General features: G+C 38.8%; 1 protein-coding gene across 1 annotated transcript; it reads right to left on the bottom strand.

The window, feature by feature from the left end:
• Window positions 1–2,244: 2,244 nt before the first annotated feature.
• On the bottom strand, window positions 2,245–25,258 carry LOC105443764 (dentin sialophosphoprotein-like). The gene is made up of 8 exons (XM_011677337.1): window positions 25,213–25,258; window positions 21,328–21,642; window positions 12,965–13,025; window positions 11,990–12,285; window positions 9,891–9,927; window positions 6,303–9,289; window positions 3,463–3,499; window positions 2,245–2,890 (listed from the first exon to the last, which is right to left on the bottom strand). The coding sequence occupies exons 1-8, from the start codon at window positions 25,256–25,258 to the stop codon at window positions 2,245–2,247; spliced, it is 4,425 nt and encodes a 1,474-aa protein (XP_011675639.1).
• Between the last annotated feature and the right edge of the window lie 1,153 nt (window positions 25,259–26,411).

A 26,411-nucleotide genomic window follows, 5' to 3' on the forward strand; every position in this document is an offset into this window, starting at 1 on the left:
CATCATACTCCGATCCCAACATACATTGTGTCGATAGCTAGCGCTATAACCTATATCATTACTTCAACCAGAAACAGAAAATCACATCTCCAAACAAAACAGTACGTAAGATGAGTGCATGAAATACTATTCCCAGGATATGACAGAAGACAATAAGTAAACAGGTCATAAACATTAAAGACGGATATCGAATCAACAAAATACAAAAATATAAACAGATTTCACAATATGGAAATATGAAAGACATCTAAATATGCATATACATGTATCTACAAAAATTGACGAGATGAAAATACAAAAAACATACTTATATTATAATGTACAATAAAACAACTGCAAAACACATAATTATGCAATTGTAGTGGTGGTGGTGGTTGTTATTTTACCTGACTGCTAAGTATGCATAAATGCTTGTAAGTAAGCAACTGGACGGCCGACGGCTTTAGGTCCTCTCCGAGGGCCTGGTAATGAGGATTAATGCCTTACCAAAAGACACTAGCGCATCAACTTGGTTTTGAACACGGGTCACCGGATTACGAGACCACTGCTTCACCGACTGAGCTATCAGGCAACGTCATAATATCCAACTTATACAGTAGGCTTACGGTTCCAGCATTTGAAAAATGACTGACGGTAGTCCTGAGAAGGACTGTTGGTAATCTTTCTTGAGCTTCTAGTTCTAAAAAGAACTATAGCGTCAGGATAGAAAATGATCCTGTGCTTATTTTATGTACATGTACAACATATTAATACTAGAATAATGTTTAGTGGATAATAACGAATACATTTTGAGGCTCAAAAACAATTCAGACTATTTGGTGTCCTTTACTGAGCATCATATTCGGCTCGCAACATACATTGTTTCGATGCTGGTGCTATAGCCCATACCATTGCATAGAACAGAGACTGAAATTCACATCTCCAACAATTCATACAAACAAAATAAACATGGAATGCTATACTTAGGATATCACACGACATAATAAGCCAACAGGTAATTAGACATTAAAAAATGGATTAAAATACTAAAAGCTACCTCAAGTGTAATAAACAAGTCATTATGATTACGGTTCATTAACATTAAGTTTAACACTTGATCTTACGATTGAATTGTGCGATTGATTGTATTGATCACTATGTGCAATACATTGAAAATTGTAACGAGTATTTACAAATGATGAGGTACTTTTGACGGGACTGTATAATTAGATACCGCTGATACAAGTACCACCTCGATCATTAAACTTGCATCATCAAAATACATTGAAATGGTATCTGGCAGGAACAAAACAAATACTTGCTCGTCTCCCTGGTTGGCCTATGATGTTACGTTAGACATATTAACATTCAATCACAGATGGTTAACAAATATTAAATCAACAAAATATAACAATTAAAACATATTGAAAAATATAGCAATATGAACATTATCTACATAATTATGCATGTATCTATCTAATATTGTGAAAGGAAAACACCAAAACATAACAAATTATAATACAGCATATGATTGCAGGGCCCTCAGGGAGAACAGTATGAATACTGATGAGGCTACCCTGGGTAAACAAGACATATTATTATTATTATCATTGACTAAAATGATGAAAACAAAATGGCAACACCATAGTACATATCTTATGCAAACGACCCTGAGCTTCCAATATATGTACAGCAGTTAATGTTAATACTCGAATAAATGCAATCAAACATTACATGCATGAAACATGTTCAATCAATAAAATGATTATAAAACAAAAATATGGCACCCACATGCGAGGTTAGAATATGAGAGAAAACAGACTCGACTTGTAAAATCTTAAATCAACAACATAGTTAAATGTGAATGTCACAATATACAGACACTATGAATATGACTGACAAAGAAAACGGGCAAAATATACAGTTCCTCAGGTATAAGGAACATCCCTTCATTGCTATTATGTAAAAAGGTGAATATCCATACACCTGTTCTACACATTAATAACAACTTTTTTTTTTACTTAGTCTTGGTGAAAGCCACATGGACTATTCTCAGATATGGATGTATGGGACTACATACAAAGGTGGTATGCAATGAGGTATAAATGTTTCAGAATTCCATTGTCATATATATCGACTATGAGAACATTTAATGAGCCATTTTTTCAGAGTATTTCTTATCTGTGGTATTTTTCCCGACCGAAAAAGAAGATTGGAGTTAACTCATAACTTATTATTGGCCTTTCCCTGAACCCAACTGTCGATCTAACATAAGGCACAACAACGACATGGCGTCTGTCGGTTGGTTGTCTTTGTTGTCCCCCTTGAGAGAGGTCTAAGCAGACCGTCATCGTCAGAACCATGGCTCTTTGATAGGTTGTTCCCTCTTGTGTCATCTTCATCAAGAGAGTCAGTCTGTCGGTTTGTCTTCTTTTTGCTCTTCCTTGGCTGTCCAAGCAGACCTTCCTCCTCGGAACCTTGGCTCTTTGATTGGTTGTCCCCTCTTGTGTCATCTTCATCAGTAGAGTCAGTCTGTCGGTTTGTCTTCTTTTTGCTCTTCCTTGGCTGTCCAAGCAGACCTTCCTCCTCGGAACCATGGCTCTTTGATTGGTTGTCCCCTCTTGTGTCATCTTCATCGGTAGATTCAGTCTTACGGTTTGTTTTCTTTTTGCTCTTCCTTGGCTGTCCAAGCAGACCTTCCTCCTCGGAACCTTGGCTCTTCGATTGGTCGTCCCCTCTTGTGTCATCTTCATCAGTAGACTCAGTCTTACGGTTTGTTTTCTTTTTGCTCTTCCTCGGTGGTCCAGGCAGACCTTCCTCCTCGGAACCATGGTTCTTTGATTGGTTGTCCCCTCTTGTGTCATCTTCATCGGTAGACTCAGGCTCAGGATTATTTGGGATGTCTTCAACTCTAAGTACATGACAAATCACATCAATCGATATTAATAGAAAATAAAAGAGTTAAATATCATTTTAAAGCAAAAATTGTTTTTCACTTCAATACTAATGATGATAATAATAATAACTACAACAATAATAGTGCTGATTTCAACATTTCCAGTTTAAACATGTATAAGCATGACAATCTGACCATTATTTAAAACGAATTCTTTTATCATCCATTACAAATCTCACTAACCGGTTTCGGAATGGTGATTATCGCTTACTTCATACATTATTCCAAGGAAAAACTAAAGTTAAACAGCTTAACAGAATCATAAGTTTATTGCTATCTTTAACTTATCGATATAAAAGGATTATCAACATGAATAATAAATACATTGAGAACAAGATAGCGACATTATAAACTTGTTAAATTGAACATACGTATTGCCCATTACCCAAGTAAGTCATCAATGTTAGAAGTAGGCTGTATTTTTTTAAAGGAATAGGTTGGACGATGACAAGTAAGAGCAACATTATTTGTTTACAAATTGCCATAGCGAACAGCAAGTATTCGTGTTTGTGTTATGGTTCTCTTACTTTGGTTGTAGATGACATCTTGTTACTGCAGATGGGCCTGTAAAGTGAGAAATAGAGAGAGAAAGGGATTAGGGAAAGGGAAAGATAAAACAGAATAGAAAAAGTAAGATAAAGATAATGATGTGATCAGGCGGGCCAGAATCAGTTTGTGGATGGGGGGAACATTCTAGGGGGCTCATCTTCAAGGGAAAGGGGCGTAATGAGCAAAAAAGGTCTTTTTTATGTGGGGGGGTGGGGACAGAAGAAAAATCTGCATCACCATCACTCTTACATTTTGCATGCCGGTCCCGCGGAACGTTTTTCAAAGTGGAGTATTAATTATCAGGTAGAGCGTAAATTGGCGTGGGGTCCAGGGTCTGAGTCCCGGCAGGGGGTTAAGGGGCCGAGCCCCGGAAGCTCAGGGTTTTTAGGCATTAAGCTATGGTCAGATAAGCCTTTTTTGATATATACCTTATTTGTGACACTGGCAGGTCACTAATTGGCGGGGTCCAGGGGGCAGAGCCCCCGGAAGCTCAGGGGTTTTAGGTATTTAATTGAGGTCAGATGAGCATCCAGGGGGCAGAGCCCCCGGAAGCTCAGAGGATTTAGGTATTTAATTGAGGTCAGATGAGCATCCAGGGACCCACCTTAGGGCCCTTAGTGGGGTACGGGGGTGGAGCCCCCGTAAGCTCACGGATTTTAGGCATTTAATTACGGTCAGACACAAAAATTTCCCCTCCACTGCTTTTCTTTCTTTTTTTGGAGAGGGGAGGGGGACGAAAATGCGTTTTGCCTCCCACTTTTGTTGGTTGGGGGGGGGGGATGGGGCGCCCGCCTGCCCCCCCCCCACCCCCACACTTCCGGTGCCTTTGGATGTGATAAAGAGGAAGATAAAGACGAAAAAAGCTATGGAAAGTCGATCCTTCGCAAATGTTTTGTATGCAGTTCATTTAATACATTTTTGGGTGTTACGGTTGACCAAAAGCTTTCTTGGAGAAATCACATCGACAATATTTGTAAAATTATTTCTCGAAATATTGGTATTATTTACAAAGTAAAGACATGTCTTCCTCTTAATTCCTTAATTATGCTTTATAGTTCTATGATACTCCCATACTTGAACTACGGTCTCTTAGTCTGGGGTAACACTCATCAAACGTTATTAGATAAAGTGTTCTTATTACAAAAGAAGATTATTCGTATTATTTGTAATTCCCCCTTTCGCTCCCATACAGACGCTCTATTCTTTGATAATAAAATACTTAAGGTAAAAGACTTATATTTTTTCCAACTTGGTCAATTTATGTATAATTATAATAATAATATGTTGCCATCTGTTTTTCAGGAAATGTTTTTTAAAAATAGCTCAGTTCATAATTACCCAACAAGACATTCAGATGATTTCCATTTACCTCTCTTGCGGACCCTCTCAGCTCAAAAAACATTTATATATGAAGGTCCAAAGTTTTGGAATTCATTAAGTGGTGAAATAAAAAATGCTCTATCGATTAATACTTTTAAGAAAAAATTGAAAGTGTTTTTATTAAAATCATATACACCTCATTGAATTATATGCCGTTATTGCTTTTTGCTTAATATACGATCATTCTCCGTTCACTGACTCAAGATGTAATTTGATATATTATATTGTTCCTTCTCATGCTTATTTCCTTTCTAACGCGCACTTCTTTTTCCTTTCTCTTTCCTTATCTTCTTCTCAACCCCACATGCAGCTCATCTTTTAGTATTATTTTCTGTACCCTCGATCTCTCACTTCTTTTTTTCATTGTCTACTCTTTGTATTATGACCGTGTTCTTCTATCTTTGTCGTGTAAAGTATTGTCTTGTCCCTTTCTCGTCTCTGTTGGCATTCCCCTTTTATTTCCCCTATTTTATAGTTCCTTTTGTAGTTACATATTAGATAATTTAATTACTCATTATTCCTAAGTTTCATTTGAGGTGTTCACACTTGTACAAGCATTGCTTTTTAGTGGACCCCTCTGTTTCCAACATGTATTTCTTAAATTTGTTTTAAATGCTTATAATTGATTTGTAATGTTTTGTTGGAAACATGAATAAATTTGAATTTGAAGCATGGTAGTACTGTGTATTGATTTACGATTTAAATGCCTACTTTCATGCAAGTACATTCACTCGTCAATAATGTATTATGATGCCTTTTAGTATGGATTCGTAATAACTAATACATTTGGAGGCTCAAAACAATCCTGGGAGTGTATCATATTTAAGTGCATCAACTAACGTTGAACTGCGCAGATGTAGTTTAACATTCTTATTATGATTTTTTTTTTAAGCAAAATATATTTTTTGCCATAATTTAAATGAGGTTATTAGAAATATAGTCACACTTTGTTGAAACATCAGGACAAATTGTGGGAATCCTATCTGGCATATTCAAGTCGTTCGTAAAGTCATGCGTAACTATACGAAGAGCTTTATGAAACACCCCCAGATGTGTGTTTTTTTATAGCATCATATTCGGATCCCAATTACTTACACTATGTAGATAGCTCGCGCTATTTCACATATCATTACACCAAACAAAATTTGTTCCATTTTACAATGTTATAATGTATGAGACAAAGTATTATGTTTATACTGTAAGAACAATTATGTTCCTATTTATCATTTTGTATAATTATGAAAATCTAAATAAAGGCAAACAAACATTGGAAAAAAGGAGACTAAATTTCGAATCTCAACAAGAGAGTATTCATTAAAAAAATAGAATACTATGCACAGGATATAGAAGAAAAAAAGAAGAGCAGGACATAATAAGCCAACATACATTACAAACGGATTTAAATCCTTAAAAGCATGGTTCTTCGTTTGTTTTTCACCTTTAATTATTTCATCTTCATCGGTAGAGTCAGTTTTACGGTTTGTTTTCTTCTTTGTCTCCCCTGGACGTCCACCGCGACCATCATCCTTGGACCAATGGCTCTTTGATTGGTTGTTCCCACCTGTGTCATCTTCATCGGTAGAGACAGTCTTTCGATTTGTTTTCTTTTTTGTCTCCCTGGGCAGTCCAAGCTGACCGTCATCCTCAGAACCATGGCCCCTAGATTGGTTGTCCCCTCCTGTGTTATCTTCATCGGTAGACTCAGTCTTACGGTATGTTTTCGTTTCTGTCTCTCCTGGACGTCTACCACGACCGTCTTCCTCGAACCCATGATTCTTTGATTGGTTATTCCCACCTGTGCCATCTTCATCGGTAGAATCAGTTTTACGGTGTGATTTTTCTTTTGTCTCCCCTGAACGCCAACCACGACCGTCATCCTTGGACCCATGGCTCTTTGATTGGTTGTTCCTACCTGTGTCATCTTCATCGGTAGAGTCAGTCTTACGGTTTGTTTTCTTTCTCGTCTCCGCTGGCATTCCACCACGACCGTCTTTCTCAGACCTATGGCTCTTTGACTGGTAGTTCCCACCTGTGTCATCTTCATCGGTAGAGTCAGTTTTATGGTTTGTTTTCTTTTTTGTCTCCCCTGGACGTCCACCGCGACCATCATCCTTGGACCAATGGCTGTTTGATTGGTTGTTCCCACCTGTGTCATCTTCATCGGTAGAGACAGTCTTTCGATTTGTTTTCTTTTTTGTCTCCCTGGGCAGTCCAAGCTGACCGTCATCCTCAGAACCATGGCCCCTAGATTGGTTGTCCCCTCCTGTGTTATCTTCATCGGTAGACTCAGTCTTACGGTTTGTTTTCGTTTCTGTCTCTCCTGGACGTCTACCACGACCGTCTTCCTCGAACCCATGATTCTTTGATTGGTTGTTCCCACCTGTGTCATCTTCATTGGTAGACTCAGTCTTACGGTTTGTTTTCTTTTTTGTCTCCTCTGGAGGTCCACCACTATCGTCTTCCCCAGACACATGGTTCTTTGATTGGTTGTTCCCATCTGTGTCATCTTCATCGGTAGAGTCAGAGTTTTGGTTTGTTTTCTTTTTTGTCTCTTCTGGACGTCCACCACGACCGTCTTCCTCGAACCCATGATTCTTTGATTGGTTGTTCCCATCTGTGTCATCTTCATCGGTAGAGTCAGAGTTTTGGTTTGTTTTCTTTTTTGTCTCCCCTGGACGTCCACCACGACCGTCTTCCCTAGACCAATGGCTCTCTGATTGCTTGTTCCTACCTTCGTCATCTTCATCGGTAGAGTCAGTCTTTCGATTTGTTTTCTTTTTTGTCTCCCTGGGCAGTCTAAGCTGACCGTCATCCTCGGAACCATGGCCCCTAGATTGGTTGTCCCCTCCTGTGTTATCTTCATCGGTAGACTCAGTCTTACGGTTTGTTTTCGTTTCTGTCTCTCCTGGACGTCTACCACGACCGTCTTCCTCGAACCCATGATTCTTTGATTGGTTATTCCCACCTGTGTCATCTTCATCGGTAGAATCAGTTTTACGGTGTGATTTTTCTTTTGTCTCCCCTGAACGCCAACCACGACCGTCATCCTTGGACCCATGGCTCTTTGATTGGTTGTTCCTACCTGTGTCATCTTCATCGGTAGAGTCAGTCTTACGGTTTGTTTTCTTTCTCGTCTCCGCTGGCCCTCCACCACGACCGTCTTTCTCAGACCTATGGCTTTTTGACTGGTAGTTGCCACCTGTGTCATCTTCATCGGTAGAGTCAGTTTTATGGTTTGTTTTCTTTTTTGTCTCCCCTGGACGTCCACCGCGACCATCATCCTTGGACCAATGGCTCTTTGATTGGTTGTTCCCACCTGTGTCATTTTCATCGGTAGAGTCAGTCTTTTGGTTTGTTTTCTTTCTCGTCTCCGCTGGCCGTCCACCACGACCGTCTTTCTCAGACCTATGGCTCTTTGACTGGTAGTTCCCACCTTTGTCATCTTCATCGGTAGAGTCAGTCTTACGGTTTGTTTTCTTTTTTGTCTCCCATGGACGTCCACCACGACCGTCTTCCTCGGGCCCATGGCTCTTTGATTGGTTGTTCCCACCTGTGTAATCCTCATTGGTAGAGTCAATCTTACGGTTTGTTTTCTTTTTCGTCTCCCTCGGACGTCCACCAGAGCCGTCTTCCTCGGACCGATGGCTCTTTGATTGGTTGTTCCCACCTGTGTCATCCTTATCGGTAGAGTCAGTCTTTCGATTTGTTTTCTTTTTTTCCTCCCCCGGACGTCCACCGCGACCGTCTTTCTCAGACCCATGGCTCTTTGATTGGTTGTTCCCACCTGTGTAATCCTCATTGGTAGAGTCAGTCTTACGATTTGTTTTCTTTTTTGTCTCCCCCGGACGTCCACCGCGACCGTCATTCTCAGACCCATGGCTCTTTGATTGGTTGTTCCCACCTGGATCATCCTCATTGGTAGAGTCAATCTTACGGTTTGTTCTCTTTTTCGTCTCCCTCGGACGTCCACCAGAGCCGTCTTCCTCGGACCGATGGCTCTTTGATTGGTTGTTCCCACCTGTGTCATCCTTATCGGTAGAGTCAGTCTTTCGATTTGTTTTCTTTTTTTTCTCCCCCGGACGTCCACCACGACCGTCTTTCTCAGACCCTTGGCTCTTTGATTGGTTGTTCCCACCTGTGTCATCCTCATCGGTAGAGTCAGTTTTTCGATTTGTTTTCTTTTTTGTCTCCCCCGGACGTCCACCATGACCGTCTTTCTCAGACCCATGGCTCTTTGATTGGTTGTTCCCACCTGTGTCATCTTCATCGGTAGAGTCAGTCTTTCGGTTTTTCTTGTTTTTGCTCTTCCTTGGCTGTCCAAGCAGACCGTCATCCTCGGAACCATGGCTCTTTGATTGGTTGTCGCCTTTCATGTCATCTTCATCGGTAGAGTCAGGCTCAGGATTATTTGGGATGCCTTTCCCTCTAGGTACATGAAAAATCACATCAATCGATATAATTAAAAAGTGAGGTAGGGTAAATGTTATTTTAAAGCAAAGATGATTTTTCAATTCAATACTAATTATGATAATATTAATAATGATAACACTAACGATACGGCTCATTTCCACATTTCCACTTTTAAACAAACATAACACATGGTATTATCACCAATATTCTAAAAAAATTCATCAACTATATATCTCACTAAACGGTTTTGAATGGTGATTATTGATAACAACGATAGTCTACGGGAATAATGAATTTCAAAAGCTGATCAGTATGATGAGTATAATTGCTATCTTAAACTAATTCATATAAAATTAAAGAATTATCATGAAACATTAGGGAGGGCTGAACGATTATCAACATGATTAATAAGTACATTGAGAAAAGATGACGACATTATAAACTAATTACATTAATCATACTTATTGCCCATTACACAAGTCAGTAATTAATGTGAGTAGTAGTCTGTATTATTTAAGGAATAGGTTAAAAGATGAAAAGTAAGAGCGACATTATTTTTTTCAAAATTGCCATAGCGTACAGCCATTATTTTAGGTGTGTGTTATGGCTCCCTTACTTCGGTTGTAGATGACCTCTCGCTACTGCAGATGGGCCTGTTAAGTGACAAAGAGAGAGAGAGAGAAAGAGATTAGGGAAAGAGAATGAAACAAATAGTAAGAGAAACATAATGATTCGATAAATAGAAAGAGCAAGATAAATAGGAAAATAACAGTACGGGGGATCGATCATTCGCACATGTTTTGTATACAGTTGAAGCATGGTGATTCTTTGTATTGATAAACATTTTAAATGTCTACCATTATGCAATTACTCCCTCACCAACAATGTTTTATAATGCCTTAAAGTAGGAAGTCATAATAACAATTACATTTAAAGGCTCAAAACAATGTGCTAATGCTATTATACAACTCGATAGTATTACCCCATTTGTCTTACTGCAATATAGTGTGGGGAAATTCATATTGAACTCATCTAAACAAAATGAAAATACTTCAAAAGAGTGCAATTCGAATTGTAACATATTCAATGTATAATTCTCATACGAAGCCAACATGTCCAAGACATTAAAAGCGGATTTGAATCCTCAGAAGCGTGGCTTTATGTGTCTCCCCTCTTGTTCTTTCATCTTCATCGGTAGAGTCAGTCTTTTTTACACTGTCTAGTAATGAGTAAGTGTGGGATTGGTTGATGTAATATTATAATTTAAGACTTGCATAATCACAGTGTGAAACTCATTCCATTATCATTTGTTGGAAATGATAATTCGTGCAAACTATTATTGTTAATTACTCTCTCTCTCTCTCTCTCTCTCTCTCTCTCTTTCTTTATCCACCCGTCTCTCTCTCTCTCTCTCTCTTTTTTTTCTTTATCCACCCGTCTCTCTCTCTCTCTGGCTCTCTCAATATATATATCCGTTTCTCTGTATTGCAACATTTAATAAGGACGGTACCCGAAAATGTTTGAAACATGCGTTAAATTGGTCCACTGAATTGGTCTTCTAATCATTTTGACCAACTTCATATTTTTATGCACGCATATGGTCAGCAATAATGCGTGCGCGGACACGGGTCACGTATGTTCGCTGTGCCCGCTCGCGACATTTTAGAACCTAATGTAGCCATCCTGTCGCTGCATATTAATATTTGAATATATGAATATTTGCGTTGGTACGGTGTGGTGGATATCAAAGTTAAATTGGCCAGATTCTGAACTAACCAGTATGTCGCATTGATTATGGACAAGTTGCGACCTGGGTAGTCATTCGTTTACGGTAAGCCCCCTTCTGATTTTCTCGCATTGTCATTTATTTTAAATAAAACATAGCTTAGCAATTGTAATTTTTGTATCGAATCTCATTATTTGATAAATTATCGCATCAGATTCTGTGTGCGTGCGTATCATGAATATTTATGAATAGCGCATGACGTATATGTTCCTATTGAGCCAATCAAATGTAGCGGTATAATGGCTAGGTTAGGTTAAAAAAAGACGCTGCCCGCTCTGTGTGCGGCGCCATTAATAATATGACATGACTCGTTAACAATTAAGAAAGAAAGCCGATCCAAACATTCTGCTTATAGAATTACCTTCCTCTTAACCATCTAACCAATAAAAAAATACAAATAGGATGGTTTCCCTACATCCCCTCCAAATAAATATTCATATTGCCGAATTGCCTTTTTGAAATAAACATTGAAGATAGCTTGAAATATATTCACATTTCAATGGACCATAGTTTTGGCAAAACCACGAAATTTTACATTTTTGTTGGAAGGTTAATACAATAATTTGTAACGAGGAAGTTACCAAAGATTTGGGCATTCAATTTGTTTACATTACGAAAATCGCCTATTCTAACAAATATTTTTAAAAGGACACAAATTGGACTCGCATACTAACTAGGCAATTTGAAAAGAATAATAGTTGTGGCTACATTCGAAATACATTTCCAAATTTGCCATTTTGAGGGCTACTTCAACCATTAAATCAAAACTATTTTTAAAGGCAAAAATGCGGTTATGGTTATAAATTTCGCCTTTATGTTTTCTATGTAAGTTAAAACAGAAGTAATTAGCCTGCATGGTACAAAATTAAACCATACACACATCCAAAGTGTTATTATTTAGTTTGTCTATTTTACTGGTTCATACTAACTTGCCATATCGTCCTTTAGGAGGTCTGCCAGACGATGGTGCTCAATTGAGATCAGGGCTTTCGTCAATTGTTCACGTTCTTCAGACCTTTTAGTCTTTTTCCTCCAATCCCGAAGCATGTGAAGTGTTCCCATGAACGTGTGGTCTTCTCTGTTCTTTTGCATGTAACGTTCTATATCCGGAGGTTTAAACCCTAACTTTACGCCTAGATTGTCGATGTCAATATCCCTACAAATCTGATCAGCTACTGTCTTGAGAAGGCCGTCAAAAATTTGCTCCTTGTATTCCACTGAAGGTCTATATTCGGATGGAAATAATATGAAAAATATTTCATTTTATATGATATTCTCACTTGACCGATTTTACAATGTATAGCACATCAAAACTTGGATTGTATGTAGATACAGAAACCATTTATTTTTGTTTGCCCCCCCCCCCCAAAAAAAGAAAAAAACAAAAAAAATAGCCCCGGCCGATATTTCGCTCAGTGGGGTAGGGGTGGGGGGGGGGGGGTTGTATGGTGCACTTATGTTGTTTTTTTTTTCAAATTTGAAAATCGCGCGCCTGGTCAAAATACCAAATACAAAAATATTGATGATTGTCAGGAGAACGTTATTTCATAAGATTCTTTCAAATTACATTTTGCTATTCCGTTTTTTTTTCTTCACTCCATTGAATAAAATGGGGTATATCCCCAAAAAGGATTTATCTATACAAATCTGAATATCTATAGTCATTATGGGCTTAGATGATGCCATTGCAAAATCGTTAAATGAAAATATTGTTACAGAACACAAAAACACATGAACATTCTCGCTTTATATATCTTTTGCTCTTTGCTGGCTTATACTAGATAATTATCTAAGAACGATATTAGAGTATTATAATGTAAGATATATATTATCCCATCAATGATATTTTAACCAATAATGATTAGCGTTTATTATCGGCATTAGAATTAGGAAACAATTCTAACCTGGCTTTAGAATTAGAAGCTTCACCGGCTTCTGCTGATGCATTTGGAGTAGGAATGTCGACTGAAATAAAATAAAATTGAATTGATGAGGATGATGACGGTATCGGGGATGCTGAATAATTTTCTTGGTGGGAAATCGTGTTCACTTTGTAACACTATGTATTCGGTATGTTCATGTTATAGGACTGGTTGTATAATCCTGTTGTATTATAAAATGAATTACGATTCAAGTTGACAAATTATAGTTATTCATTGATTACTTTTGTTTCCTCATTTTATTTTTATTTTTTTATTTTCCATCGATCAACCAACAAGCAATTCGTGTTGGTGAGACTTAATTTGAATTTGCAAAATTGTATCGATTACTGTAAGCAAAAGTTTTTTATCTCAATTAAGCTTCTTTCTTAAATCGGAAGGGGAGGAAATTAGTACGAAAAATAGAGAGTATAAAGCAAACAGTAGGTGGGATTTGATCTTAACCCTATCTAGCCTGGGCTATTTGAAACTGCATAGCCTGGGGGGGGGGGGGGGGTATGTTCTCGGCCGTTACAAAGCCGATCGCCGCGAAAATGTGCATGCATGTCAAGTGAAGTGTATAGATTACTTTGGTCATTTTGTTGTTGTTGACAATTGCACTCATTTGCAAATTTAGGGTAATGTATGCAAATAAGGTAATACAATTCACATTTTTGCCCATAAATCATATATTCCTTATATTTAAACATTAGTCTTCAACACATCTATTCTTTAGAGCATTTGAAAAAATAATACAACGAAAATTGGAAGAACCAGGTAACTCCTTATTTTGTCTATTTTTAAAAATACTTTCTAATGTATTTACATGTTTTTGTTTAACTTAATAAGTTTAAAAAAACATGTAAACATGTAAAATACATAATATGTATTTTTTTATTGTTTTTATTCCTATAACTATAACTATAATTAAACTATTTTGAACCCCGAAATAAACACCTAAACTATAAACAAGACCAAATAACCAATGCTTTCGAAAAAAATTGTTTCAAAAGATGCGCAAGAATGGAAAGAAAAAGTTCATACAATTTCAGCGCAAGATTCTTTTGCGTTAAAGAATTATGGCGGAAAATGTAGCCAACCCCCCCCCCCCCCTCCCCAGGCTAGATAGGGTTAAAGAGGACATTCACAGTTTTATTTTTAATACTTCAACTCTGCCCATGACATGACATGGTGTCCGTCCATGACAAAGACTTTTCACAGTGGTTTTACAAAGTGGTTTATCAAATTAAAAACAAATAATTTAGCATGGATAATGAAGTAACAGCTGCGTCTAATAGTCGAAGTAAAATACAGAGCCTACCTAACTAGAAAAAAGCTAAATTATTTTTACTCACCACGATGAGCAGAGAAATGTGTTCTGAACTGTATGTGCATCGGAAGCATTGACTGTATCACTTTCAGCTTCATCAGCAGGTCATCTGCTTTCCCGTTAAAATCTAAAGCGAAGTAGACAGTATGCTTAGTCTTTTGGATGAAGCTTGCATCAACATTCTGTCATTGGATATAATTAAGCGTAACAAACTATATATTAACAAAATTGGCAGAAAAGGATGAGAGACAAAAATAAGTATATTTGTAGAGGATTGCAAATGAATTACATAAGATGTGCCAGTAAAGATGATAATAGGGACTTTTAGATTCGCACGAAGACAATGGGGATTGCTACGATCGACGTTCTTTTAATGCACAGCCTTGAGTGGACGTCACACGTAGTAGTCCACGCAAATCTAAAAGTCCATATTATCAAAGTGCAAGGCACTGGTACTATCAGGGGCAGATCTAGCCGGCGGCAAAGGGGGTGGGGGGGGGGGGCAATTCGTGATAATATATTGAGCGGCGACTCAGCCAGCCGGGGGGGGGGGTGGGGGGGGGGGGCTGTATGAAGCACTTTTATTTTTGGTCCAATTTTTCATTAAATATTTAGCGGTGACTTAGCCAGCCGGTGAATAAGCAATCCGCGCCTGGGTACTATGGATCATAACAATGTCATTATTGACAACACTGGAGTTACATTACGTGCTTGTCTTTGGAGAAGGTTCGGAGCCACCACACAGCCTAACGGTAGGCGTGCAAAAACACGGCTATTTCATTAATACGGAGTACTCGGACCGGTTTGACCCGTACCGTAGAGCTCTCCGAAAAGGCACATTTTCAAACGACGATATCTCCTTCATTTTATCACTTTTGGGCGCCCTGTTTTTGAAATATCATAGTAAATATTTGGAGTTACTTAATATTTGAAAACATTCATCATACGAATCATGTAAATAATTAAATTTTCACTTTTAAATATTTTGTTTTTCACAAAGATAACAACTTTGAAAACAACTCGAATTTTGACACATAGTTTTATTTTTGGCCCCAAATGAAAGTCTAACGTATAGAATCGCAATTTATTCCTCTTTCCGTAAATATAAACATGGGGGTGTAAATGTCTTAATATGGGTCAGGATCCAGCAAAATCTAACCCAACTACAATGTCAAAAACTCATCAAAACCAGCCGGTTTGACCCGTACCGTAGGTAGAGCTGTCCAAGAAGGCAGTAACAGGGTATGAGAACGACGATATCTCCTTTATTAAATCATAGTAAACATCTGGATTCTGGATATCTGAAATAAATATCTGGATATCTGAGAAGGCACATTTCCAAACGACGATATCTCCTTCATTTTATCACTTTTTGGCGCTCTGTTTTTTGCAATATCATAGTAAATATCTGGAGATACGTAATAGTTAAGAATATTCATTACACTACAGTCTATTGGGGGGAAACGAGTATGGTAAAACCGGTCACTCAACGATTTTTACTTTTTTGAGGCACTTCTTGATCATTTTAAAGCGGAATTTTTTTAGGGCTTCAATATTACACCATATCACAGACACTGATATCACGTAGGGCCGTGTATCTCAGATTTAACATTGTTAAACGATCCCTTTAATACGGCGTACTCGGACCGGTTTGACCCGTACCGTAGGTAGAGCTGTCCAAGAAGGCAGTAACAGGGTATGAGAACGACGATATCTCCTTTATTAAATCATAGTAAACATCTGGATTCTGGATATCTGAAATAAATATCTAGATATCTGAGAAGGCACATTTCCAAACGACGATATCTCCTTCATTTTATCACTTTTTGGCGCTCTGTTTTTTGCAATATCATAGTAAATATCTGGAGATACGTAATAGTTAAGAATATTCATTATACAAATCCTGTAAATAGTTTTATTTCCACGTTAGAAACTTTTTTTTTTAAAGATCAAAACATTGAAAACAACTCGATTTTTGACACATAGTTTTATTTTTGGCCCCAAATAAATTTGGTGTCAAAATTTGTACCAAAATATTGGCTTTCCAGTGCACATACAATTTATTAAATTCATGTTTATTATCGGTCAGGATCCAGCAAAGTTTGAGGGCATGCAAAATCTTTTTTTTTCTTCAATAACCCGTCATAACATAACTTTGCACAAATACATCATATCTGGTCAGAAAATGAACGAAATGGTACATTGATTATTGTTCTTCAAACTTATCATGACATGTGCCGGCAGGAACCCTATTCGGTGTTTCAGGCCAGCGGTAATACACGACGTGCATATTCCACTTTTAAACAACAACAAGACTTTCCACTTTAGAACGCTAGAGGGCCTTAATAATGAAATCCTCTCTACAATACAGGGCCGATCTCCGCCTGTGGTTAGGCTGCACACCAAGCGTGTAGGTGGTGAAACAATCAAATAGCTCTTTATTAAAAAACAGGAATAATTAAGATGTTCGGTTGTACACTTTAATGCTAACCTCGTTTTTGCTCGGTGTATAGGTTTCTGGTTGAAAATTACATCGCCGTTTTGAGGCAACCCAAATATACAGCTCAGCCTGCAGCCTTGGTGAAATTTAACATCACCCAGGCAATTTTTTATTTGTCGGTTCGTATATTTTGTTATTGTTTTTTTCGGCGGAGCATTCAATATGTCTATAATAACCGAAGGTGAGGGGGGGGGGGGGGTGGTTAAGCTATTATGTGCCTCCTCCTGTTTCTATGCCGCTTTATTCAAACGAATTGTTGTTGTATTTTGGAGGGTGGGGGGAGACCAATTTATATTAAATATCCCAAGCACAATTTTGACAAATCTTCAATTTTTGAATGCCATTTACACAACTAGAAAAATCCATAAAAACTGTAGGTGTTTGCTTATACAGATTTGTGGGTGCGTCAGTGACTTGTCAATACTTCAAGAAGAAAGTTATGTGACTATAAACCGGCATCATACCGAAGTTTCGAGAAATCCGATGCTACTTTATTATCTGTATGACTTTTAATGATATTATATAGTATTAATGACTGCTTTGAGAGGAATAGTTGTAACCTTCCCGAAAACGTATAAGAACGACTATTTCTCGAATATTAAACAGTCATTAATACTTTTATATGCCGAAAAAAGGAGTCAACTTATGACACCACCTTGGCCTTTATCTAGTTTATCTGCACGGTTGTTTTTTATGAGTGTATCTTTGAGAGTAGACTAAAAAAAAATTTAAAAAATTAACAAACTTTTGTCGAAGATGGGATTCGTCCTCTTGCGCACCACCGATGTTGTGACTAAAATCACCGCCTTAGACCGCTCGGCCATCGCGCACTGATACCAAATCCAGAAGTTTACTTTCGTCTTCATGTCAACAATGCTAGATGAAATTGTCGGTAAGATCGATCTAGATTCAATTGTATTGAAATAACCGACCAATTTATCGCACACGTACGGTATCCTCGATCGCTCAGACCATTTTTTAACATGTCAACCTATGGGTATTTCACCAAGACTGAACTATTTACATGGGTTTGGAATTTTACCGGGAATTTGACAGGAATAGTTAAAGTTTATGAATGCAATTTCGACCAATCAGATGGCTGGATTTCTTAAGTGAGGTATATAATACAAAATAATACACAGCACTGAGGACATTAGTAAGAATTACCCACACGAGATACCTTTGGAACAGTCTAACAATCTGTTTGGACTGTTTTTAAGTTATCGAGTGTGGGTAATTTTACTAATGCCCGAACAAAATGATATATATTATGATAATGACCGGTCATTATCCAATTTACGCGTTAGGCAAAATAAATGCCTGGTCACGTGTACGCTTTCAACCAATCATTTGATTACGATCCACGTCATCATCTTATAATACACAAATATACACTGTCTTGAGAGGTTGTGGTTAAAACTGACTCTATAAGTACTATTTGCTGGGGGAGTAGCCCCCCAAAAAATGGTACTATTGGAGTCAGGCGCGTAGGCAGGATTCTTTCAAGGGGGGGGGGGGGGGGGGGGGGGGTGGGGTGGGGTTTAAAATTTGAAGATCACGCCGAAAATTTCGCAACGACACAGTCGGCCGCTGCATAAGCGGGGGGGGGGGGGTGGGGTAAGAGGACATTTTTATTTTTTTGGTCCCAAATTTGAAGATCACGCTGAAACTTTCGCAACGACTCAGTCAGCCGATGAATAAGCGGGGAGGGGGGGGGGTAAGAGGACCTATTTGTTCCCCCTCCAAAACACACACATCAAAAAAGCTAAAGGGGGTTCAACCCCCCCCCCCTCCCCCTGCGTACGCGCCTGATTGGAGTCATTGAGGTCCATAGCTTTGACCAGTACCTCGAAAAGAAGGCATGGTATATTTGTTTTTTATCCTGAATCACATTTTTAAAAAAAATTAAAAAAATTACAATGTTTCGATTTTTGTTTAATTGAAGTTCATAAAATCTTTAAAAAAAAAAAAAAATTAAGAATTAAATAAAATCAAACAAATAAAAAACAAACAAAATGTGGATTCCCAAATAGTACTTCTACTCCCCAATAGCACTCTCAAATAGTAACTTCTTTCAGAGCAACCTTTAAATAGTTGAAATATTTCGGGTCAAATGACGAGCTCTCAACCAATCAAAAAACAAAACATTTGTTATGCAGGGTATAATACTAGATGTATTTAAGTCTTCGTATGAAGTGGGGATTCTTAAAATGCAGACGGCTCTCAGATTATATTTTTTTAACGGTGTTTATGATCATTTTACAAGGTAATAATATAATTTGCTGTCACAATAAGATATCAAGACTAAATAATAACAGCATTTACTATACTTAAAGATAATACAAAGTTTTGGTATGGGGTCTTGAATTTGGTTCAAATTAACATATTGGAAGCATAATGCATATGCGATCCTACAATATTTAGTGATCGTTGTCGCGGTTGAAATCGAGTCTAAAGTTATGAAATTATAAATAATAAACTCTATATGTTGTATAGCTCCCTCTCAAGGTCAAGATATTAATTAAGCTATAAAACAATGTATCTTGACTAAAATTGACCAATTTGCTAATCCCGTTCCAAAATTATATGTCACAATTACATATTCGGAGATTTTCATGGTCGCAGCTACCACTGTACGGCCGTAGTCGCTATTTGAAATTCATCAACATTTACCGGGAGCATCGGTACATTTTTATATTCAATTTTTCTCAAAAGCAGAAATGTTTTAGGGGCTAAATTTTCTTGTGCGTATAATACATCCACAGGGGCATCCAAATATATCAAAATTGTAAATAATCACTATCCACTCAATTTTCAGAATTTCCCAAAACTTTGTATTACCTTTTACTATACACTATATCACTTTACATTTTAGATCAGTTTAAACTCAAGAACCACAAATTTTAATATGAGGAAGGGTAAAGAGAGGACTCTCACCTGTGTAAGCGTGTCATTATCATTTAGTTGGCAAGTGACTTCCACACCACTAAATTTGACATTCATCTCATCGTCATCATCTTTAGCAGGTTGATGCACTGCCGTTTCTTCTATTTCATGAACATCTCTCTGTGACAAAATAATGTGACATGTCGATGTTTATTAACACAAAAAATGTCATACATCAAAATATTCAAATATTGCATGAATAACTTTAAGCTTACACAAAATACATGTTTAAAAAATAGTTTATAGTTTGATGGAGGGGGGTAATAGCAATGCTTTGAGTATTTTAGAGGCATTGACAGAGAACTTCTAGAATAATTTATCATTGACCAGGCCCATTGGATTAAATATAAATAGGGTTAACCTTTAAAACATGTGCGGTTTCACATTGTGGGTAGTCGTGAAAAGGGTTGTTGGATTTCAAATGGATAAAATAGAAATGAGAGTGAGCGTAGACCTATGGATGTCTACTTAATATGGTAAGGAGAGAGGTAGAGTAAATAAAAAGAGATGTTTTTGTTTGGGGGGGGGGTGGGTTGAGTGCAGATGAGGGCGGTTGAACCAGGTCTTATTAAACTGGTCAAGTTCACCAGTCTTTCATGGAATACCCTAATAGTGAAAGCGCAAAGTTAATAAATATTCCACAAATCACCATGCAAAACCCAACTTTTGAAGATCATTTGAACCTGTTAATATGCATTTCTTCAACGTAAGTTTGTAATGATGAAAATGGTACGGATAGCTTACGTCTTTCATGTTAAAATAAAAGAAGCCGATCCAATCAAAGCATCGTTTTTGTATTATTGAACATGGAATGATCAGTATGGATGAATGTAGGGTTTTATGAAGACCAACATTGTTTGAGATTAATTCATATGTCAGATATTTATGCCATACCCAAGAGTTTCCATGAGGTTTAGTGGCCATACGAAACTCCAGCACCGGTTTCCTACACCCTGGCATAATCTTCGGAAGAAAAGGCATGAAGGACATTCGTTTGTTTTTCATGGAGAACGCATCTTTAATGAAGGCTAGAAATCCTTTTGAAAAATGCTCCAGTGAAATCTCCACATGGTGTTTTGTAACCTTACAGGTTCTTGAAGTTTGTACGATGCGATCACATTCCCCTTCTGTAACAAATGAAAAATGAAATGAATTACACACCCAAAATAGAAGTACTAGTAGCAGTACTTGTTGTTGTTCTAGTAGTATAACATGTATATATATATATATTTTTTTTTTACAGCGAATGGAAACATTACCTGTTTTGGTAGGCTTTCACTCGCTGTTCCTGTTCTAGAGCCCAGCCGAATTACATGTATATATAACTCTTTGTTTATATACGGTATTTTACTTTACTCAACTCAGTTGTTCAACGGCAATCTGCTATTAAAGATGAGCTCGGTTTTTGTTTGCTTATAATTTACATGCCTATAAATGGTCACGGCTGGAATGCTCTGCATTGAGTCGGACGGTATGTGATATTATAACAACTGAATATTCAAAATCAAACTATTTTTTCTTATAATATGGTCATTCTAATTAACTTTCAGTTTCTTGATCACATTGCTTTACCGTGATTCATGGAGTACAGAACGACCTGGACTTTTGCCGGATCAATGAGGTTGGCACAATGGGGAATCTTCAATCTGACAGGTTTCTCTGATTCAAACTGTAATCCTGACGGGAGACACTGGAATCCGTAAGTAACAAGCGTCTCGTCATGTCTCAGTGTGATTTCAGGTGGGATGTCTGTGAGAACATCTAACTTTATTGTTTCACCAGAACCCTCTTGCAGTGCACCGGAAGGGATGAAAAGAGTGAGTCCGTATGACGGAATATGTAGCTGTCCTCCAGTTTGGTTAATGATCCCTTCAGAATGGTATTTGTCTACAATTAAAATAATGTGTAACATTATCAACACATGTATCATTTATGATGCGAGGATATCTTACCTTGGGTATTATGAATATTGAATGCATTGTGTATTTGAAATAATTTCAATAAACTATTTCATTTGTTTAACCCCGAATATTTATCCCTAGGAAAATTACCCCCTAGACAATTACCCCATATAACAATTACCCCCTCGGTCAATTACTCCCCGGAACTTTTGGAGCTGTATGTTTATTTAGATTATGTGAATCTGCCCGTATCAGGACAATTACCCCCTGGGCAATCACCCCCCGGAAAATTACCCCCCGGAAAACTACCCCCGTAGGACGATTACCCCCGGAAAATTCCCCCCCCCCCAGAGAATTACCCCCCCGAGGACAATTACCCCCCAAGGACAATTACCCCCCGGAGAATTGCCCCCCCCCCGAGGATAACTACCCCCCGGGGACAATTACCCCCCCCCCCCGAGGACAACTACCCCCAAGGACAACTACCCCCAAAGACAACTACCCCCGAGGACAATTACCCCCATGGACACTACTGGGCATGGGGGCTCAGTGGTTAGAGCGCCCACCTCATGAACGGGAGGTCGTGGGTTCGAACCCCGGCCGAGTCATACCAAAAACTTATAACAATGGGACCTTTTGCCTTCTAGCTAGGCGCTCAGCATATTATATTTGAGAAGGGTAGTAATAACATATTATGTTATGCAGGGCCCGTTGGAAGAGCAGTTTCATAACTGAAGTGGCTACCCTGGGTAAATAAAACGTTATTATTATTATTATTATTATTATTATTATTATTATTATTACCCTCGAGGAAAACTATTCCCCTGGAAAGCTATCCCCCAAGGATAATTACCTCCCGAGGACAACTACCTACCCCTCCCCCTTCTCTCCAAATTGCTATTTACAGACAATAGCATAAACCTTCATTTTCTTTGTTATTTATGAAGTTAATTTCAGTCTTTTCAAATTATTCAATTCGATATGACGGGGGGGGGGGGGGTGGGTGGAGTGGGTGGGTGGAGGTTGCCCAATTCCCATGTAGTTTTGCTACCGAGTAAAGAACAGAAATTACATTTCTTAGAAATTGAACAAAACATAGCGCGCAGATGAGTACGTGGTACAGCCTCTCTCACCATCAATGGCACAACAAAGAAATTAGGATGTAAGATTTCCTTTATGCATCCTCTGTAACTTTTTTAATCAGCTGATCGTGTATTTGTCTTTGTATTTATAATGGGCCCTCATCCATACCATGATCCATAATTAAGGTTTTCTTCACGTTATCTATTTATTTATGTTGTAATGCTGAAGTATAATATGTTTTCGTGTACTTGCCTTCAAGTTATATTTACGGTGCCATGTCAAAAGAAAATAAATATCCGCTCTCTGGTAATTCATCTCATTTGATTTTGTAACTCCAGCACAGCGTTTTTCAACCGGGGTGCCACAAGAGAATGATTTTGAAAACGTTGATTTTGTAAAAAAATCAAATACCAGAAACGGTTAAAATATGTAATTACATGAGAAAATAAATTTTTGAAGATACTTAAGTGTCTTCCTTCCTCGCTCGCTGACAATATTTTGACAGCAAGGCAAATAAGGGTAACGAGAGGCCCGAATATGCTCATATTCGTGTATCAAGGTCATGACCGAATATATCACTTTTTATTTAATATGTACATTCGGCGGCAAGGTGCCCGCATACAATACTTTAAAAAGTTCTAGTGTGTGGATTACAAAATAATCTCTTACCAGTTTGAAAATGTCTTCTCCTTTTTATTCTTAAATGTGTCCATACGTGTGTGCATAGCACTTGACGAGAGCCAGAGTCATGCAAAATTAATAGTCTGTAAAGACTTTGGGATTTGAGAGAAACTTTTCACTTTTTAAGAGGGTACCGACACTAACACAAAGTTGAAATAACGCTGCTCCAGAGAAATATATTTCTATGCATTTTGAAAAGCGCTGGACAATTACCTACATTCTTCGTGGAAATTAGCAACCGCACTGGCGTTGCATAAATCATAATGAAAGGGAAATGTGTAGTAATGAGGAAGACAACGTGCTATAGTATTTGAAAAATATGGGTTCATGCAGGGGATCTTATGGGCTCGTAGTCATCTCTCAATGTGTCAGATCGTCTTTTGCTATTGAATCCTGATTGTCCAAGGGGGCAGTTGTCCTCGGGGGGTAATTGTCATCGGGGGAATTGTCATCGGGGGGTAATTATCATCGGGGGTAGTTGTCCTCGGGGGGTAGTTATCATCGGGGGTTAATTGTCCGGGGGGGGGTAATTGTCCTAGGGGGTAATTGTCCTCGGGGGTAATTGTCCTAGGGGGTAATTGTCCTCGGGGGTAATTGTCCTCGGGGGGTAGTTGTCCTCGGGTGGTAATTTTCAGGGGGGGGGGGTGATTGCCCAGGGGGTAGTTGTCCTAGAACCAAATCTGCCGGTTATATTAAGGGGCATCGTTGTTTTATCGGACTTTATTTGAGCCCATGAACATAGATATATTTCCTTTTCCTTTTAAATCAGTACAGCACTAAGTTCGGTGAGGCTGGACCCAAATTAGTAGCCCTAGAAGTATAGTTAGGGGTAGTCCAAAGAGTTAACCTTCTTGGGATTATACAGTATTGTAATATGTGGATGATGATATAACTTTGTTTGGTGATCAAGTATAATTATGTAGTAAGATTATTATGTTCAGATTATTAAGAATTACAAAAGTAATCTGGATGATATAATGATTTATTTTGCTCTTTTTTTTTCCATGCATACTGGATCCTTCGGTATTTACTTTTAAATCATATACATGGATTTTTCTCTTTGAACAGCTTGATCCATTTTGATAACGAATCAGGTAATAGACACCCTGCTTATTATTCTTAGTACATATCTTTTTCTTTGTTATATTATAACAACTCAGTCGAGATTCTAAAGGAGTTAATAATTTAGTTTAGAGTATGTTTGTCATGGAAACCTGGTGTTTGGAAAATTGTTGGTTAATTCATGCACCAGTGAAATGTTTGGTATTCTTGTTATATTTACATACATGTTTTTGTCTGGGTTTTCTTCCATGTTTATCGCTTGACAGGAGGAATAAAGAATAACGAGACCTCATGCCACTGACCTTCTGGTCCAATTATTTCCTGTCTAATACATACATACACAACGTTTTAAATGTTATACCAAGCATCTGATATTTAATCACTTGGTAACTGGAAGAAATTGTAGTCCGTTTAACAATAGGGGTAGCATGGAATAATTTCGGCTATTGAAAGATTAGCCGATTGATTACGCTCCTTCCGTAGACGATGGAGTCTGCCTAGGTTCTCTTTTCAGATACCCCCAATTACCCGATTACGATATGTATCTTGAATCAAGTACCCTCTGATGCGATTTAGATTAGAAAATGTCCAGTTTGGGTTACAACTAAAATGGGTGACATGGTCAGACATTCTCATGTATCAATCAAACACAACAGCAACGTTCCTGATTGCAGGAGGATCAGGGATGTGTCACCACTAGAAAATAAGAGGTCATTGATAATAACATTACACCTCTTATCGATGGCCCTGGCGCTGTTGGAGTCCTTAGTCGACATCGAGGTGAAACCAGAAAGCCGAGGTGCTTTCACCGAGGGCCTCTAATGCCTTGGTCACATATAAACCGGGCCCCTTACGATTTTCCCTACCCGGCGGCAAGCCGTGGATTTAGAGACGGTACGGGAACCTTCCGACTTGTATATCTACGGCATGTGTGGTCACATATTCTGCGGCGCCCGGGAGGTACCCGGTGAAAACTGGTCGAGTGTAATGCAAGGCGCCCCTAAGGGTGCCGGCCGGTAAACTTACGGGCTCCGTCCGATGAGCAGGTACACCCATGGATCCCGGAAGGTGCCCTGCCGGGGTCCTCGAGGCGCCCGCACCTCCTGTATGTAAAGCTGCGTTGTACATTTTTAGATGCCGCCGTGAGGTACCCGCACGGGCATATTCCTTTCAAAGGGCATCCGGACGGCAGATGCCTGTTGTTGTGCATATCACCCGGGGCTCTTGAGAAGCCCGCGAAGGAGCCGAAGGGTACACGTACGGAACCCTTGAGCACCGCAAGGCGCCCGTAAAGATTTTTCATGAGAAATGACCACAAACAAATCGTGAGGGGCCGTTCGGGCACCGTCCAGAGTCCGCACGGGCCCCGTAAGGTGCCCTACGGGCCCTTTAAGGGCTTTATACGGCTAACAGTCAGATATAAACCGGGCCCCGTACGATTGCCCCTACCCGGCGGCTTGGCTTGGATTTAGAGACCGTACGGGAACCGACCGATCTTCATTTCTACGGCATGTGCGGTCACCTATTCTGCGGCGCCCGGGAGGTGCCCGGAGAATTGGTCGAGTGAAATGCAAGGCGCCCGTAAGGGTGCCGGCCGAGTGCCGGCCGGTAACCTTACGGGCTCTGTCCGATGAGCAGGTGTACCGAGGGCTCACTGAAGGTGCCCTGCTGGGGCCCGGCCGGGTGCCGTGCGGTGCACTGAACTACAGAGTGAGTCAGAAAAAATGTCCCTCTTTTTAAAAGTTGTATTGTTTGAAGTATGAATATTCAATCATGGGTTTCATTATATGTCTTGATAGAGTTATCCTCCCAGTAAATTTAGATACCATTTCTATTTGAATCTCTGCATGCATCACTGAATATCAGACAATCTTTACAAGACTGCCAGATCTCACTTGCGCCAAGTTACTGGGTCCGTGTGGGAACCAT

This window comes from Strongylocentrotus purpuratus, unplaced genomic scaffold (assembly GCF_000002235.5).
Source record: "Strongylocentrotus purpuratus isolate Spur 01 unplaced genomic scaffold, Spur_5.0 spur5_scaffold_20, whole genome shotgun sequence".
NCBI classification, from domain to species: Eukaryota; Metazoa; Echinodermata; class Echinoidea; order Camarodonta; family Strongylocentrotidae; genus Strongylocentrotus; species Strongylocentrotus purpuratus.